At 43.6% G+C, this 18738-nt stretch overlaps 1 protein-coding gene across 1 annotated transcript in view; it reads left to right on the plus strand.

The window, feature by feature from the left end:
* BRI3 (brain protein I3) overlaps positions 1–17193 on the plus strand; it is a 36140-nt gene extending 18947 nt beyond the window's left edge. Inside the window, exon 4 of the mRNA XM_025213105.1 lies at positions 16802–17193. Within this exon, the coding sequence (XP_025068890.1) occupies positions 16802–16934 (133 nt within the window). The 3' untranslated portion in view covers positions 16935–17193. The remainder of the gene's footprint in view (positions 1–16801) is intronic.
* Positions 17194–18738: the final 1545 nt, after the last annotated feature.

Genomic DNA, 18738 nt, shown 5'->3' on the forward strand with positions numbered 1-18738 from the left:
CTGCAAAAGAATAGAACAGAAAGAGGGTATTAAGTGAGGAGTGATATCAGATTGCTTCTGGATGGTGTGGTTTTTTGGATCAGTCTTAGGCTCTGATTGTAGTACAGTGAAAAGGGCTACGGTTCTTCATTTTACAGTTGGGGTGAATAGGAATTGTACTTAGCACTCTGCAGGGCTGAATGCTTCTGAAGCAGTTGAAAATAGGCAAGGCCATCCCTAGAGGGGGGCGATCACCCTGGGCCCCGTGCTTTGGGGGGCCCCGTGGATCCAGGTGGCGTGGTGCAGCAACTCTGTGCTGCCACTGGCTTCATATCTGTCGCCCCCCGCGCCACTGAATCTGCCACTAGCTTCCTTGCGTCTGGGCGCAGGGCCCTGCGCAGGCTGATTTGCCCTGGACCCTGCACCCTGCTCGGATCATCTCTGAAAACAGGCATTTAGGAGTGGCATCCATCAGAATACCCTGAATGGTATTAAGTTCGAGGGTGATGAATGAGTCTTGCCACAGTGTCAGAATGATGTGGTCTGAGGCATCCTCTGGCCTTGCTGGGATAGGGGGGTTAAAGCTTGTCTTTTGGGAAGGTGGATAGAAAGGATTGAGGCTTTTAGAATGTGTATTTAATAGAAGGATAACTGATATGACTTGTTATCTAGGGAGATGGTGGATTCTGTCCCTGAAGTCTCTTTAAAACACAGGTTGGATAGCATTTTAAAAAGATGCTCTAGCTTAAGCAGAGAGTGTTGATGCAAGATTTACTGGCTAATTTTGTTGCCTGTGTTGCGCAGGAGGTCGGTTGTTTTGGGAATGCATTCCCAGGAAATGAATCCCTGGGACCCCTTTTAACCATATGGCTGATAGTGCAGTGTCAACAATGTTGCAGTGGTTGTTGTTCACTAGTGGAGTGCTTGGACAAAACCTTATTGTGTTTGGCATCAGATGGTTTGTGGTAGGGATGAAGAAGACGACAGGCTGCATCTGCTTTGACTAACCAAGGAATTGATAATCTTGTATCTGAAGCACAGGTCAAAAAAAGGGGTAGACATAAAACATAACCCACTTAGGAAGCACAGGGGAGGGAGTCCTGTGCTAAGACGACTAATACTTTGTTATTTGGTCTTCCCTGCCTCTTTGTAGCTTGGGAGCAGAGCTTTGAATTCTCCTGCCTGACTTCTGAAAAACTCTGCAGTAATGCTGCTTTTAGTTCCTTGGCCTGGAGAAGTACAGTATATGTGGAATGATATTTTTATTTACATAGTATACTGGGTTGAACAATGTGGGATGCTTAAGAGGGTACCAGGCTATTATATTACAAAAAACTTACGGATTATTTAAAAAAAAAAAAAAAAAAAAAAAAAAAAAAAAAGTGCCAAGCCAGCTTTTCTCTCTCACCTTCATCATTGTCCTTAAGTGGCATTGCCAGAAAGGGCCTGCCATCTCAAGATAAACCACATGATGATTCATGTTTGTAGCTTTTTGCTTGCAGCCTTGGGGAAGTTGAACTTTGAGGAGTGCTACTACCAGCTTGTGAATTTGTGTCTTCATATATAGTTGTGGGATGTAACTTCCTTGGTGCTGTGTCAGGAAAGACTGCCTATGCAAATTGAAATAAATTACCTTCTACTCAAAATGTTCCTGTGAAGATCAAGTACATGCAGTCCTTGTCTGCCTTCTGGATCATATTCTACTTCACTGGCACATGTCTTGTTCTCATGAGTAATTATCCTGGGATGACAGGTTAACATAGCCTAGTATTATAGAACGTGGCAGCCTAAAATTAAAGTGGCTAGAATCTAGAAGTGGTTGATGGTGGTCGGTGTGTGTGTGTGTGTGTTTCTGTATAAGGATATAGGAAATTCTCCCACCCTGTGAAGGTATACAGACACCGTGCAAAGTGGGAGGGGATTCTCTTGTGCATTTTACTTCTGGCCTAGGCATGGCAGAGCATTTTTGCCAGCCAGATATTCATAATTCCATCAGGTCAGTGCATTTAAAGCTGCACGGAGCCACTGCTGATTCCAGTGCCTACACATACATTCCCTGTTTGTTTTGTAATACATCCAGAGGCCCCCAGCCCTGTTGGCCCAGCCCCAAAAAACATACAACCACCTATTTTCTCTCCTTTTCTAATCTAACCCCAATCTGTAGAATCCTATGCAAGTAGAAAAGCAGACAGATCTTTATTGAGCAGTAAGCTTTTTGGGGAATCCTTTTTCAAAATGAAAAGATGTTTAAGGAGCACTCTAACTAATCCTGCTTTTAAACTGTTTTATGCCCAAGAATTGCTTGCCCTGACAGCTGTAGATTCTTGGCACGTGTGGGTTTTTTGTTTTAAATATTTATGTTGGAAAACGAAATCAAGAGACTTATTTAGTTGGTTTCACTTTCATTTTTCTGGTATTAGCAGCTTTTGGGTGGGGCAAACAACAGGGAATATTTCTTTGTGTGAAAAGCAGTTTGTATTGCCTGTATGTGTTAAATCTAAAAAATTGTGACAGTGTTTTTCATGGTCTAAGGCTTGCTAATGCTCGTTCTGTTGTAACCTGGGCTGGATCCTGTACCTCCTGCCTTTCCAAAGCAGTGAAAATCTGGTTTACGGACCAGTGCTGTAATTCTCATACTAGCCCCAGTTGCTCTCTGCAGCCCCAGCTCTTGCGGCAGCAGAGGGCCTTGTAGCCAGACTGCTGCTGCTGACTGTACTTGGGAGCTAAATTGGCCTGTTGTCCCAATAAAGATGGCATGTATTTAGATTTAGCTCAAAGATCAGAGTTGAAAACTCAAGAAGTTAAATGGGGATTTAGCTCTTTTAAAATGTTTTTAGACACGTTTAGGGAAATGGGTGAAGTTCACTTTTCCAATAACACCTGATACTCAATAATAAACATGCAGTTGTGTCTTGTGAGTGAAACCACCTTTGGGTTTCCATGTAAGATTGTTACTGAGGCAGCTAATATAGCAATAGGAGCTACTGTACTGTAGCAAAAGCAAGACCCGACTGACAAAAAAACACGCATTTTTCAATTTGTATTGCATACATTTCAGTTTGTGCTGTACTGTACAGCCTGATACATCCCTGTGGTCTGTTAACAGTGGTGCTTTGCTGCATTTTGGCCACAACAGTTAGAACACGGAATATACTGAAGGCTTATACAAAGTCTAGCCAAAGAAAGTTGATGTAGCAAATCCAGCCATTGTAGTTAATCCAGTAAGAACACTAGAGTGGTAATCCAGGAAGAACGCTAGAGTGGGTCTGTGCCTCTCTTATAACAGTGCATATGAAGGATTTGATAGAGAGACAGATGAGTGGGTGGTAAAAGTCAGTTGGGTCACAATTGACAGCTGAGCACAGCCAGTTCAGAACTTTCCCCTGGGATTTGTATTCTTCTGAGACCATCTGGCTTAAGAGGAATAAATTAAACAGTTGGGTATTTTGCTGATAAAAGTCTTTCAGACAGGCCTGGTTAATTGCACAAATGCCTTGTTTAATAGGCGTCTATAAAAATACTAATTTAGAGCTCGGCTCCCAGACTTTAATGCAAATGATTTCCTTCTCTGGATACTAGAATACCTGAGCCAACGGAGGGACCCTTGTCCAGGTATCGGTGTATAATGGCAAGTTTGTACAGAGGGGAAAAGAGCTTTTTATCTCTTGGGTCCTTGTATGAATCTGGCTCATGGCATAAGTAACCAGAGCTCATACTGATGTGATGGCTGTGCAGAAGCATATGAGAAATTAGATGCTAAGAATTGATCTGTTCCAAGCAGCCTGAGTCCTCCTTACGCAGACTATTGTGTTTGGTCCATTCATTTAACATTGTGGCAAAGCGGCCAAGGAGTTCAACAGGGAGGCCTGAAGCCACGGAAGTTGTCTCTTCAGGGGCTGCGGTGCCTGGGTTTTCCATAGCACTCGTTCCTCTTTTAACAATTCGTGTCCTAGAATCTTGCCCTAACAGCCTGCATGCAGGTAATCCTGGCTTTCACTCATGGGGAAATCTGCGCAGAAGTCACGTTCCCTCCCTGCTTCCGTGGGAGCTGTTTTCCCAAGTGGAACATCGCTGTGCTGTTGCTTCTCTAATGAAGACCGCAAGAACCAAACACGGCCTTCATGCATCTCTCTCTGCTTTTTAAGGGGTAAAGAAGAAGCTAATCGAGATAGGTAGTAAACAACAAATTCTCAAATATTTTAATTCAGCCTTCAGCATAAAAGTACTATGCTGTTATTTAAAGGGTAGTAATTTATGTGTACCTGGAATCCTTTGCTGCGGGAGCTCTGGCCCCTGGTGTGTCCTTAAGATACTGATATCCTGAGCCTTGACTTCAAGATAATGTTGATCCAAATGTTTATTTATCCTTATTGACAAGCATTTGAAACAAAATGACTTTTCTTCACTGCATGAGCAGCTGTAGCACAGCCTAAATCTGAGATGCGGTGTGCAGTATAAATAAACCTTCCCTTTTTATATTTTTAGATTCAGGAAGTGGTGTAGTTTTTAAATCACCTTAAAGCTGCTTATGCTGTAGGACAAAATTTACTTTTAGTTAGAGTAATAAATCTGCTGATTTGAGTACAGTAAGTCCCTCCGCTCTTGTGGCTCAGGTAGTACACGTAAAACAAATGCTAAATTTCTCGCAATCTGTGACTCCTCCTGAAGTAGTTTCCCCTTCTAAATTGAGCAACTGGCTAGGGCAAGGCAGTGACTGCATAGACACACTTCACCTATAATTAGATGGTGACATTGAACCAACAGGTGCCAAGAAATAGCCACATAGTGGCTATGTAGTGAGCATACTGCTACAGACGAGCCTCTGTTACGAGAGCTGACCCTGAAATAATAGGCTTGTTGTGGGGGAGGCCACCCAGCGTGCTATGCTCCCGTTCTGCTTTCCCAGTGGCAAAGTGCCAAATGCAGTTGGCTTAGCTACCTAACTCGGAGCCACATCCATGCTTCTCTTCTGTTCCCGGCACTGGGATGCTTTGACGTTTCCGGTGTCTTATACTGCCACTGACAGAGCTGCCAGTTTTGTGTCAGAGATTGGGCATGGCTATGTCTGCTTTTCGAGTAGTAAAATATTGTGCAGTTTGCAGTGCTAAAAAGGTATTCCAAATAACTGGGGTGGTGGTGGGGGGAGAAGAGGGCGAGGATGGGGAAGCTCAAAACAAGACGCAGTTAATGCAGCAAAGACGCTTGCTGAGCAGTAGAATCAGCCCTTGCAAGCTGGCTCTGAGGGTTAATTGCAAGAGCTTAAACTGCAACCATCCATTCTCAGGCTTGTAGTCATTCAGGGCTGACCAGAAATGCATGAGATCTATCAAGGTATTTGTTTAATCATTGTACCTGTTTTGTATTCCTTACTTTGATCTAGCCTTGAATGGCCTAAAGGTCTCAAAGTGTGGAGAGAAATGGATGTATAGTTATGGAAGGATATGGAAACAATGTTTTAAAATGCTATTCTCAGTAGTTATTATGTAATAAGTGCCTGCATGTCTGATAGGAACACTGAATGCATGTGAATGAGGAAAAAATACTATTAATATAATGCTAAAATCACACAATCAGGAAATGCAAGGACTTTAAACTTAATATGTATCGTATATCCGAAGCAGAGGGTATGTTGCTCTTGAAAATTCATTACCTTAAGTGTATAACATGAGCTGGCTAAAAGGGGACTTGACCTTTTTTTCTCCTCTAGCAGGCAGATATGCTCAACCCTGAAAACCGAAGCACTCCAGTTGAGTAGTCAATCTAGAAAATGCAGGCCTAATATATATTTTTTAGGCTGGAATAGAGGTCTTTGCACACAGACACAGACACTGTATGCCATATAGCCAGGCCATTCCTTCCTATTTTGTTAAATTTCAAAATTCCCTGAAGCAATTGCCATCAACTAGCAGTTCTTGGGAGTTCTCATGCTTCCATAAATGAGACTTGTTATAATGAGGTGCCTGACTGGAGATTGGAGAATCTAACTTACAGCTCCCAGACTTGAACGTTTGGCCTTCTCTGTTTTTTTTGTCCCCCTACTTCTGGTATAGTCCAGCTCTGCCTAAATAGCTGGAAATCTCTTAGTATTTGAGGCTGTCCTTGTAGTCTCATGTCTTTAGGTAAATGAAAAGTATTGAAAGCTCTAATGGACGGAAGGCAATACTGGACCTTGGACATGACATAGATCAAAAAGTTAAAGGCTTGTATTCTATGCAGATCTTTTCTTTCTAGTCTTCTAATTTAGGTGACTGAACTAAAATTAGGGTGTTGAGAAATCTAGCCACTGCATGGTAAGAAAACAGGATAATATATACAGATGCTGCAGCTGAACCCTTCTGGAGCTGATGGTCCAGATTGTTTCAGGGCTAGTTAATAATCTAGTGTTGTCAAAATGGGTCTTGTCAAGGGAAACAGCTGGGGTTGAGATGACCAAATAGAAAACCTCTCTCATTTTGCTTATAAGGCAATCTAATTGAAGCTTCCCTGCTCTGGAGCAGAATGTCCTGAACTTTGGAAATGCTGTCCATCCATGTGCGTCTTTCTGTGGGTGGCAGTCAGCTTTCAGGCAGTTGGGTGCAATGGTGCTGGGTCTGGTGTTGGATTTAGCCCTTCTTGAGACTGCTGGGCAGGGGGGCCAGGGTTGTGTCAGAGTTTACCACATGATGATATTTCTTTCAGGCTCATACTGGGTCCATCTCAGTCAGTACTTCATCTTGCAGTGGCTTTCATGGGCCCCTCTGCATCATGGGGATCAAGGGAAGGCTCAAACATTGCTCCCGTTGTCCGAGTGATTCTGGGCTTGAGCCACCTCCGGAGCAGATCTTTGACATGTTTCTTTTTCTGGACACTGGCAGATAGTTCTTAAACAGCCACAAGGAAGGACCCAGTGTTGAAAAGCAAACATCTTCTGTACACAGGGTATCCAGACCGATCTGGCTTGGTTGCTTTGCTAGTGAGTTGTGTGTGCAGGGAAGATGCAAGGTAGGAGGCATGAGTCAGTGACTGGTCCCACTCCAAAATTGTTTGCCTGACAGGACCACAGTGACCTGGGTTTTTTCACCTGTTAACAGGCATTGTTGTGTTTGTAGCTGGTAGGCTTGGATTAGGCATTCCAGGAGTTGCATTAGAAGTGCTTTGTGGCTCCGGTTTCTTTGTGGTCAGATGCCTTGTGTTTAAACGTCATCTATGGAGTCTTTTGTAGATAACTGTTACCTTAAAGCTTTGATTGGTAGAGGTGTGGAAAAGGGCATTCCTTTGTACATCTGGTTCTGCCTACTTGTTTAAGGAGACTATTTATAATGCTGACCAGTGTGTTCTTATGGCATCAGATGCACAGACATACGAGTTGTTGAAAAAAGTGTTGGATAAGGAGGTCTAGCAAACTGCATCATGAAGATTTCCAAGCCTGTATCCCAGAAACATTTGGTGGGTTAGTTGAGGTTTACTATAGTCTGGGATCATTCCTGGGATCACTCTCGTTGATGGCTTCTGAATGTGGTGTTTTGGGTTGGAGTAAGACTGCTTCTCCTCTGGTGTAACCATGTGATGAAAAATTAGTTACTTGAATCAAGTAGAGTGATCTTCCTCCATTCACCCAGGTAGAAGGGTATGACCAGCCCTGCATTTTTAATTTTATTTTTATCTCTGTAGAAGAACTCTCATGTCTGCAAACACTTGGTGAATGCTGTATATACTGAGGAGGGAGTAATGGACTGAAGCTTGTCTTTCTTACGAACCTAACATTTCTCCTCTGAGCCAGATATAGCAAAAGATGAAAATCATCTAAAAAGAAGAACCATAAACATTGAATCTTGATGATCTGATGATGAGGAAATTCATGGAAGTTCAAATTCATTCCAGATTTGAATTGGTGGATTAACCTGTTGAAATGTCAAAGACCCAGGATGGGATACCAGTACTTTCCCTTTTTGGATTTGGAAAATAACGGGAGTAAAAAGCCCTATCCTAGAAGTTCAGGGCATCTTTTCCACTCCTCTTATTGCAACAGCATTTTCTACATTGTTTTGCAATTTTTGGCTTCATTTTTTTTCAGAAAGGAATGAAAACCAGCAATTCTGGAATTCCCCAAGGTTGAAGTGGGGCTGGTGAGGAAATGAACAAAGCTGCTTAGAAGGTTTGGTTAGACTCTCCACTGTAGTGTGAAACCTGCTGTCAAGAGGACATCAGAGATGAGAATGGGGTGGTGGATCATCTGGCAGCTCTTTGATTTCAGTGCCCTCTTCTGTCCCATTGTAAGTAGAAAGGGCTGCTGCCCCAAAGGAGGCCTGTGGTCTGTCTTGCTTTCTTGGAAGAGAGAGTAGAGCATACAGTAGAGAATAAGCAGCAGTGCTAGAGTTTACAGACTCTTGAACTCAATGGGAAGATGGTCTCACGGTTCCTGGGTAACCCATTGACTGGAGCCCAGATGACATTTGCATGGCCCAGTCAATAGCACGGGGGAAGGAACTAGATGTTTCAAAGCAGCCTGCGTGGAAGCCCTGGTTATTGGCTGCTCCTCTAGTGCTTTCCTGTGCTGTGTAAGTGTCTACCTAAAATAGTGGCAGCTTGACACTGCACTAACGCTTTTTTGGGCAAAAAAAAAATTTGGTGAGAGACACCCCTATTGGAGGCTAACCAACTTCTCTGCCCCTGTTGCTTGAGTATTTACTGAAGCAAAAAGGGACTAACAGATGGTTGGATCTTTATGTTGATGTGTGTGCTCATGAGAGGACACCCAGGCATAGGTGCAGCCACAACAGTGCTGGCTAAAAGAATCTGATTTGTTCATATACTTGCACCAAAAGTAGAATCCATGTGGACAGTTGCTCAAAGAAGCATCATGTCTTTTAAGGTCCTTGGACTGTTCTAACAAAGGACTCTCACTTGGGGAAATAAAATTACAAATGCTTCAAATAATCACTGCTAGTACAAACTCTAATCCCGTGTCAGAAATGCTTTGTAGATGGACGTGGAACAGCTTGAGCATTAAAATGTTGAGGATATTATACAACATAGTTTGTCCTATATCTGAAATGCATCCAAGTTGAAATTCAGTTCTGAGGGGCAAAGCAGTGGCTTTTCTGCTAGGTAAACCAAGTAGCCAAACTCCGTAGATATTTTGAGATAGCAGTGGTTAGAAGAATTGCCTGTAGACTCTGCACTTGTAAATTCCCTTCTTCACTCACTTCCAGTCTTTGGCATTTACAATAGGTGCCTCTGATTTGCTCTGTTCTTGGAAACATCACAACAGTTGAGCATTAGCACCTTGCTGTCAAAGCATGGTTTGCTGTTGCATTTCAAGGTCACTCCAGCCCCATTCCCTTTTTGCATTTATTTTTTTGTACAGGAGAATCCGGGAGGATGCACTTTTATTGAAGTGGCACTGTTAAATTTAGATTATAATTTAAGCCTGTTTAATAAAATGGTTCAGTTTTTTACTGCTTCCTAAATCCTGGGCATTAGAGGTCTTGGGGTGTATGTTTTAGATGTGATGTCTTGTTTTGGATGCTCAGTTGCATCATATGTGCACACGTATGCACATGCTAGGACAGTGATTCTCAACCTTTCTAGACTCAAGGCACCCCTGAGTAGACCAGAGGGACTTGTGAATAGACTCAAGGCCTCCCTTGGAAAATGCCCAGCTCTTAATTTTAACTCTCTTTAAGTCCTACAGAAAAATAATAGAGCAGTTTTTCTGTTGCAAAGAACTCAGAAAGATCATAGCTATGGTTTTTATTTGAAATATCTGTTTGTCTTGTGAATCATGTTTGCAAACCTAACGCAGCTTACATTGTGTGGCACCCTGCATCACCCTTGAAAGGATCTTGAGGCACTCCAGGATACCGTGGCACCCTGGTTGAGATCCCTCTACTAGGAGCTAGAAACAAATAATTTTCTTGCTGATTATATATCATTAGATGACGGATATCTGTAATTATTTAATTTTTAATATAAGATCACTTGCACCAACCCAGTGAGGTAAGGGAGGCCCACTTAGTGTTGGAGATGCTTGAATGCATGTTTACACTGCCTGCACACGTGTGAGAGAATGCTGCAGCAGTGAAGTATGGCAGTCTGCTCTGCTTACACAGCTGTGAAAAACATTATGTAGTATTGTTTGGCACATGCCCAGTGCCACCAGCTGTGCCATGGGTGTACTTATGGTGCAAGTGCAGCGCTGCCTTACCAGCAGATGCATCTAGTCCTCCCATGGTGTAGCATGTCTGGAGTGTAAGCATTGAACTTCGTGGCTGTGTTCCTTTGCACAGCCTGGTGATGGTGTCTAGACCTGCCCTGGCACTCTTACGTCTTGGGAAAAGCGGCAGCAGGAAGGTCCCAGGCATTTCTAAGGGCAAGTTGGTTCTAGACCCAGGAATAGGAAATGTTGATGCTTCTACATGATTCAGCCTCTGGATTTTTCTAGCAGGTCAGCCTCAGAAACAATATCAGTTACAGCCACAGGCAGATTCCTGCCTTTCTGTGGGAGAGAAGTTCCTGTGATTTGTGAAGCGTGCATGTGACTTTCTAACATCCCAGGCCTGTGCACAACTAAGTTCCTTAATCTGCAGCTCTTGTAATGAAGTGTTGGTGATTTTTACCTAATTCTTCAAAAATGTAGACCTATGAATCATTCTCTATTCCTGGGTGGTGGCTTCTTTTCAGCTACAATAGTGGTTGAAACTCCGTGTGGCCACAACCAATCAAGCCCTTTGCATCCTAATATTTGTTCCCCCTCTTCCCCCCCCACAGCAGATCTGTGACCCAGGTAGGGAGTGTTTTGTTGGCAGTTAAAAGAACCAGGCCTGCCAAGCTGCATAGTAGGCTGAAGCAGGAGTTTATGTGCATGCAGTTGTCTTCAGTGCTGGCTCTTCTGGTAGCTGCGGCTTGCTGCAGGCAGGGTTGTGTTGTTGTGGAAAACTGCTAAGGGTTCTGGGATGCTTTTATATTTTTTTTAGGGCCCGTTCAAGGGACGTATTTAAAATATAGCATTCATAATTCTGACCACTGCTAGAGGTCCTTCCCCTCAAAGGGGAAGCATGCAGTCTGCATCCTTGATTGCACGTTTGCATGCGTGAGACTGGTGATTACCTAGCCATGTCCTGAGCAAAGCTTCACCCTCAAGTTCTCCAAGACTGCTGGGTGAAAAGCTCAGTGCAAGCTGTGAGAAACTGAAGGAGAGGCTGATCTTTACAGAGTCATGTGGCGTCATTACCAGATCTGGCAATGGAAACCTAGGTCTCTTGGGGTCAGGAACCTTCCTCGTGATGATTTCCCTACCAAATACATAGACTACCAGTGAACTGTAACAATGGCTTTTCTATAGTGTGTGTGGAGCCAGGGAGGCTTTGGTATCTGCTTCTTTAGATCATGAGTATTTCTAGCTGCAATGTGAAATTTAGTTCATTTGTCCTGACGTCATCCAGGTGTTCTTGATGATTTTTGTGCAGGCCGGGAGCGATCTGGGCCCTTTTTCGCGCCGCGCGGGCTGTGGCCAGCAGCCCGGGCACGCTGGATCGGAGAAAACAGGCGACACGCTAGAATTAGTCACGGACGCGTAATGGTTGATTTAAGATTATTTACTTACACCGAAGATGGTCGCGGTGCAGGCAGGAAAACTTGCTCGAGTTGCAGTTACAGATAGAAAAGAAGAGAGGCGGACTAGAGTTCCTTCCCATGAACACTCTTCTAGCCCATCCGGTCGGAGGCTCTAAACCGCGAGCCCGTCGCGCCAACCGAAGAAAGTACTCGAAGAAAAGAGCTCTGAATAGACTCACACGAAGTTTGCTAGGCTCCGTGGAACTTGCGTGCGCAGGGAAGAGGGTACGTCGAGGATTGCGCTCGGCGACGGGGAGAGGCTGATCAGACCCCTGTTGCCTGCTTGAAATTCACGCTGGGTCCAATAGGCTCCGCAGCGCTTAGAGATCTTCACGAGACGTGAAGTCTCCTCCTCCTGGTGTTCGTGGAGTCCTCCAACTTGGGCGGAAACCACTCAAGCCTTTTATACGGCTAGCAAGCCAGTCGCTAGCCGCCACGTGTGAATAATTTCACGCAAGCCAATAATGGGGCTCGAATTAGAATACAAATGGCGGGAACTCTTTGCAAAGTGCATTTCTGTGCTGCAAAGAAGAAATGCACACTGCAAAGAAAGCTACAAATTGGCGGGAAAATAATTCAGTGGTGCCAAAGCACACACAACAAAATCACACCTTTGGGTTGTGACAATTTTTAGGGATTTTGAGCAAGGCATCCGCATTCTGTTCTTTGGCGGATTCTGTTGTCCATCCATGCAGCCAGGTAAAGTCTTCTAGTACGATGTACCAAGGGCTGAGCGTGAGTAGAGGTAGGCTGGATTAAATGATTCCTAGTTTGGAGTAGCTGACTCTGTGGATCCTATTCCTGAGGAGAATGGAGTCTGGGTTTATTGAAGGGGTGATAGGGGATTGCAAGAGTTCCTTTCTAGGCCTTGGCAGTTGAATTTTTACTTGTGCTGTACTTCCCAGTCTTTATACTTCAACTCTGAATGTGGTGATCTGTGGAAACGTGGGAAATCACCTATTTAGGGACAGGTTTGAGTGAGGGACACCTCACTCTCCAAAAAGTGATCATAGTGTTTGTCCACTGCAGGGTGGTACCATCTAAAACATCCTCAAGGTTTAGTTTGCACCTGGGACATACAGGCTTTAACTTTGAATGGTAAGAATCACCTGTACTTATCTCGGATCAACTACTTGGCTTTTTTCTGCTCCTGGCAATTAAATCCCACTGGAAGGTAAGTTCCACGGTTTGTGAAGTAGGTTTGAGGGCTTTTGCCTGTTACATTAATTGTCCAGCGGGTTCAGTTTCCCAGGATGAGAGCTTTCAAATCTTAGTTTTAGGTCCTTTAAATGCAGTGACTGGAAGCTGGACAAGCCATTGGATGGGCTTTACAACTTTGGGCCACATCTTCAACCTTTCTCACTTCAGGAATCTGGATGAGGAATACAGCAGGTTGTGGTATACACTTTGGTGTGAGGTGTGCTAGGATGGACCAAAGCAACCAAGAGGATGACTTCAATCCATTCAGTCAATGCAGTTAGAAATCAACCCATATTTCTTCCCAGTGGAGTAAGAAGCAGAGTTGGCATCCAGGGTGAAACTTGTGGGGGAACGGGGGCAGTGCCAAGAACTCCTAAACAATCCCTGGCTGAGCTCCTTCCCACTCCACTATCACTCTTAGTGTTGGCAGCAGCAGCCGCCAAGGACTGGTTTGGAAATCCTGCCATGGGTGTGCTACTGGGATATGCAGACTCTGGAGGTGGGGGCAATTCCAGCGCCCCTCCTGCACTGCCTCCTGAGGGGTGAGCAAGAAGGGCGCCACCTAGTTAGGCTGTTGTTTCTTCCCTTGGAACGCTGGCACAGGTTGGAAGTGTAAATGCCAAGTTAGAGATTCCTATCTGTTCCTTGTGCTTTTTGGAAATCTCCCCCAAGGGGAACTACGTGCAACTCTTCAGTGATTGGTTTGTACCCCTTTTCAAAAAGAAAATCCCCAGCACTGCAAAGATAATATTTTATAGCTAATTTGTTTTGCTTTGTAAATACCATTTGCCGTTCTGCCAGACTGGCAGCTGCGTGATCATGTTTTGCTTAGCAAGTATAGTTTGTTTTGTCTTTTCTTTTTTTTTTCTTTTTAAAATTTATTTCACAAAGAGAGAGAGAGTCTTTAAGACCCATTATTGCCTGTCAGCTGACATCATGGGAATAAAATATTGAAACCTCATGCTTACATATAAATAAATGATCATGTGCAATGTACTGGAGATGCTTTTAACCAGATTTGAGTTGCAAGGCCTGTAAAACTAGGGCCAAGGTAGAAGAAAATTAGTACAAATTGTAGGCAATGGCATGTCTCTAATGGCACTGTTAGTTCAAAGAGATCCTTTTAGTAAAACTTACAAATTTAAAATGTTTATATGCATTGCCAATTCTTATCTATCTTCACATTTTAGAATTTTTAATTTCGCTGGCTTTTTGCACTCCTTTTAGTCTCCTGATCAAATATACATAGTAGAGGTGCACTGATGCATAGTTCGATATGTGATCGGCACTGATAAAGAAAACTGACTGTATCATAAATTGGCCTGATAAATGCCTGTGCATGCATGCAGCTGCAGGGCAGCACGCAGGCAGCGAGGAGCACAGCCCATCAGCTTGGAAGTCTGTGGAAGCAGAGGCGGTGGGGTGGAGGGGGTAGATTGAGGCCCCTGCAGTGACGGAGGGGCTGGGGTGGAGCAGGGCATGGGAAGGAGCCACGGCTGGTCCCGAGGGGAAGCAGCTCCTGCTGCTGTGTGCATCCCTGGGAGGGCATAGGGGGTGGGGAGGAGGGGCATGTGGCCCTGCATCTGCATGGGGTGCAGGCAGGGTGGGCTGCAGCTGCACTGGGGTCTTCCCGGCACGTGGGGGGGGAGGCGGGTTGGGCTAGGGCTATGCTCAGGGTGAGTGGCAGCGGGACTGGGAAGGGGGCAATAGGAGGGCTATGGCAAATTTTGAGGTGGCTGCAGTCCCAGCCCCCAACAGGAAGAGCCTGCTGCAGCCCTGGCCCTAGCTAGCAGCAGCAGCCTGCCCTGCCCCATGCAGCTCCAGGGAACTCCTCCCTCACCACAGGTGTGTTTGATCTGTCCCCACCCCCATGCCCCTTCCCTCCCCCCTGTCCTTCCACCACAACAGACTTACCAGCTGCACACAGCTGTATCGGAAATCAGATCGGTATCGGCTGATATGCCTCCTTAAAAGTTGACTATTAGTATTGCCCCCGAAATCTCTATCGGTGCACCCCTAATAAATAGTTTCCCTTCTCCTAAGAACTTTTACCCTTACTTGTGCTAAGAAAGAAGTGAACCTTTTGTGCATCTGCAGCTTTATGAACTTAGTGCGAGAACTTCAGAATCTTGGAAACAAACTTGATAAGTAAATAATCATCTTAATATACCTACAGTCAGAAGCACATAGCGATAGCTTTTTCAGTCCTACATCGGGGTATGCGGTCTGACATTAGTGGAACTTGCGCTTCTAAACAGAACTTGTTTTAAAAATTGTGCCTTTTGATCATTATTTGGACTCCGAAATCTCTATTTATACCACCTGTTTGTGTGAACCTTGTCCTATATATTGTGCCTCAAGATGCTGCAGATAAATCTGGGAACATTTGAATAAGGAGTCTAAGACTCTGCTCCCAGGGAAATGGAGTCGAGAATTTGGCCAACAGATTCTGCCATAGTGTGTGTGCATGCATTTACCCCAATCTGGGAAACAAACTATGGTAGTGATAGAGCAGATACCTGAATTGTTCAGCACCTCTTACCCTTTTTGGGGAAACCAAATAGCCTTCCCCAGCTCCACGTACACGTTGACCCATCCCATTTCCTAACTTGGGAATGAGATTGATTGCATTCTTTGTTCATGGAGTAGCTGACTTCAAGTGTGCCAGTCTTCACGTGAGCTGGGTGGCTTATGGGGACATGACTTGCAGGCAACCAGTGTCAGTTCAGATCTAGCCTTTGGCTGGAAACTGAGGGGGGGAAAAAAGCACTTTAGCACTGCACAGCTCATGTAAACGGTTTTTAACTTTCAGAAAACAATGTGCTGTTGGAAGTTTTAGACTCTCTGAAAATAAAATTACCCATGTAAATGTTTGCAGGGAGCAGGATTAAAGAATGAGGCGGCAGGAGAGAAGTAGATGTTGGGGGGTGGGAAATATAGCTTCCATAGGCAGCCTGAGCTTCTACCTTGTAGAATCTCAACTGAAAGCCGCATGTTAATTTAAGCAGTGGTAGTAAATACCAGCTCCTACAAATATTCTTTTGATTAAAAAATAAGGATTCAGTGTCAATATTCACCACCAAGCAATCCAAATAGTGCATCTCATGTCAATCCAGAATACCCAGTTCTGCAACCTACAAAGTAAAAAAATTAAGGTATTGGCCCAGGTAGCCTTGGTTCTTGTCTTCAGAGCAGTGCCTAAATATGTCCTGGGTGTGCAGAGTCAGTTGGGTGCTCCGCCCTGGAGCCAGGTAGTCTGGCCACTCTTCTAGGAGGTGCAGATTTGGACCATCTCCAAAGAATCGTCCAAACCTTGAGACATCTGAGTATAAAGGGGACATTGCTATTTCTGCTTCTAGTCATTCTCCAGTTTCTTGTTCTGAGCTAATGCCTTCTCAATACCCCAGAGATCTGGCTGTTCTCATTTAAATGAGCCTACTTCTACATACTCTGGGAATCAGCAGTATGGTCCTGAGAGCACAGAAGACAGCTTCTGCAGGCTGGGTTAAGGCCCAAAGCACAGCAGTCCAAAAGGGGAGTAGCTTGTTCAGTTCTTGGCTGGAGTATGTAGCGTTAAGATTTTCAGGGTATACACGTTATGGTCTGGTAAGTATTTGAACATATGGAAACTGCAGCTTTTGGTGAAGAATTATTGCTTGGTGCATCTGTAATACAAAGGCCACCTATGCCACATTTCAAATCCTGTTCCAATACATGGAGGTGGTAGATCCTCTTTCAAAAAAATGTTTGTTAAAATTGAATATAGGTTGGGGGCGGGAGAGTGGAAAAGGAAGCCTTGGTTCTTGGAAATGGCTGACCCTTTCTAGAACAACTTTGCCTGAAACAGAAACCCAGAATTGTAAACTTTCCCCTCAAGTAATTAAAATGTGTCAAAGTTGTATAAGCAGTGTTCACAGGGTCTTATAATGCAAGATGTTGGGAAACTTCAGAGGTATGACCAACATCCCTGCCTGTGCTAGTGTACCCATGGAGTCTGTAATTGAACTTTTCCCCTGCTTTTTTACAGAGTTGGTGTACTGGAGGACACCTTCACCTGTCTCGGCGTCTTCTGTGCCATCGTATTCTTTCCAATTGGAATCCTGTTTTGTCTTGCACTAAGGCAGAGAAGATGCCCGAATTGTGGGGCTGCTTTTGGCTAAGGGATCAAGATGAATCTATTTCTGGAGGCCAGCCTTGTTAGAGTACTCTTTCTAATGTAAATGTCATGTACAATCACTTTATTTGATTATGCTTCAGACCTGTTTTGTAAAGTGTGAAGAAATTAGTTTCCTGCATGTAATTTAAAATGTAATCTTTTATAAGCATGTGTATTGCAAAACATGAAAACCCACCTTGTTTCCATGTTAATGGCACCTTTTGAAACTTAAATAAAATAGCTTCTCTTTTTGCAATCTTCAATGTGTGGCTAAACCAAATCTTATCTTATATTTGAAGTTATACCATTATCTGCTGGTTTTGCCTGTGCATCTTGAACAAAATACCTTTAAACAAATGAAGAGAAAAACCCAGTTTGCCACTTAGCATCATCCTTAAATAACCAGGGCTGATTAAAAGTCTGCTCTCCTGGTACACACACACACAAATACTTGTGAAATACTAGCGGCTTAAGTAACAAATACTTATTTTTGAGATTTGAAATAGTGATGCTACTTAATTACATGAAGACAGAGTAATGGGGGACTGGTTACCAGCAAGAATCCAGATTTTAAAATTGGAATGAGAATAAAATGTCTTGTTGTCTTTGCATTGTTTACTAGTCCAAGTTTTGTGTTTGTGTTTTTGCTTGGACTACCTGAATCCTGAAATGTTACTTTTTCCAGCGCAGTTTTAGAAACAAACTGGGTTAAGATGATAATTCGCAAGTTTACCTGGGAAATGAAGTTAATAAAGTAATTTTTTCCCCCCCCAGTTATGTCATGGGACCCTTCCAAGACCATCAGTTTCTTCATTAGAAGTGGGAAAAAAAGGGAGTTGGAAAAAAAAAAAAAAGGATGGTTACTAAAGCGCTGCCAAAAGCTACAGAATGAGGCTTCTAGAGATCAAGAAGAATGGATGCTCAGGTTAGAGGTAACTAGGGCTTCTCTTATACACAGATTTAATGGAGTATAGCACTAATAAGTGGAGTATGGCACTGATTTTAAAACAATGCATCTAATGAGAACTTTACTATTTTAAATATTTTAGAGATGCAGCTAGATCAGGGTGGCCAACCTGCTGCATGTGGCAGTTCAGGGAGGGGGCAGGCAGCAGAGTAGCAGATTGAAAGGGAAAAGGGATTGGAAAGACTTGATTTTTGTCTGCTAAGAAGGTTGGCCTCCACTGAGCTAGCTGAACTGCAGGCTAAAGCTAAGAAACTAACTAAGGAAAAATGACAAGTCAACGAGGCAAGTATTGTAATGATAGCCACTGCTTTTTCTTCCTCATGAAAGTAAATGCACACTAGTTTCTGTCTTCAAAACTGACTGCAGGCATGAGGATGGGTCAATGAAATCTTGCTTTAGGATTTGATCACTTTAGAAAATCGGATGTTGGACCCAATATTGTCTTAGGATATTTATTGGTTTTATAAGGGTGATGGCATTTAGACTGAAATATTTGGGACAACACAGAAGGTAATTGAACAAGTTGGGAAAGTACAAGGTGCTTTAACAGGAAGCAAATAGCACCTTTTATGAAGTGTCTGATCCCAAGTCAGTGGTTAATGGCAGTATTATTTCTCTCCTATTACATTTTCTTATAATGCTAAAGAAACTAAACAGATTAACACCAGTCAAAGGTGGTAAAGCAGATTAAAACCTTTCATTGTTTCAATACCCACCCCCACAAGAAAAGAATAATGTGAAACAGTGTAATAGGGGGAAAATGGAAAGATGGGCTTAGGCATCAGGGATTGACAACTATGATTAGCAATTGAGTAAAGTAGTAAAAAGCAAAGCAATTTTG

This window comes from Alligator sinensis, unplaced genomic scaffold, assembly GCF_000455745.1.
Source record: "Alligator sinensis unplaced genomic scaffold, ASM45574v1 scaffold990_1, whole genome shotgun sequence".
NCBI lineage: Eukaryota > Metazoa > Chordata > Crocodylia > Alligatoridae > Alligator > Alligator sinensis.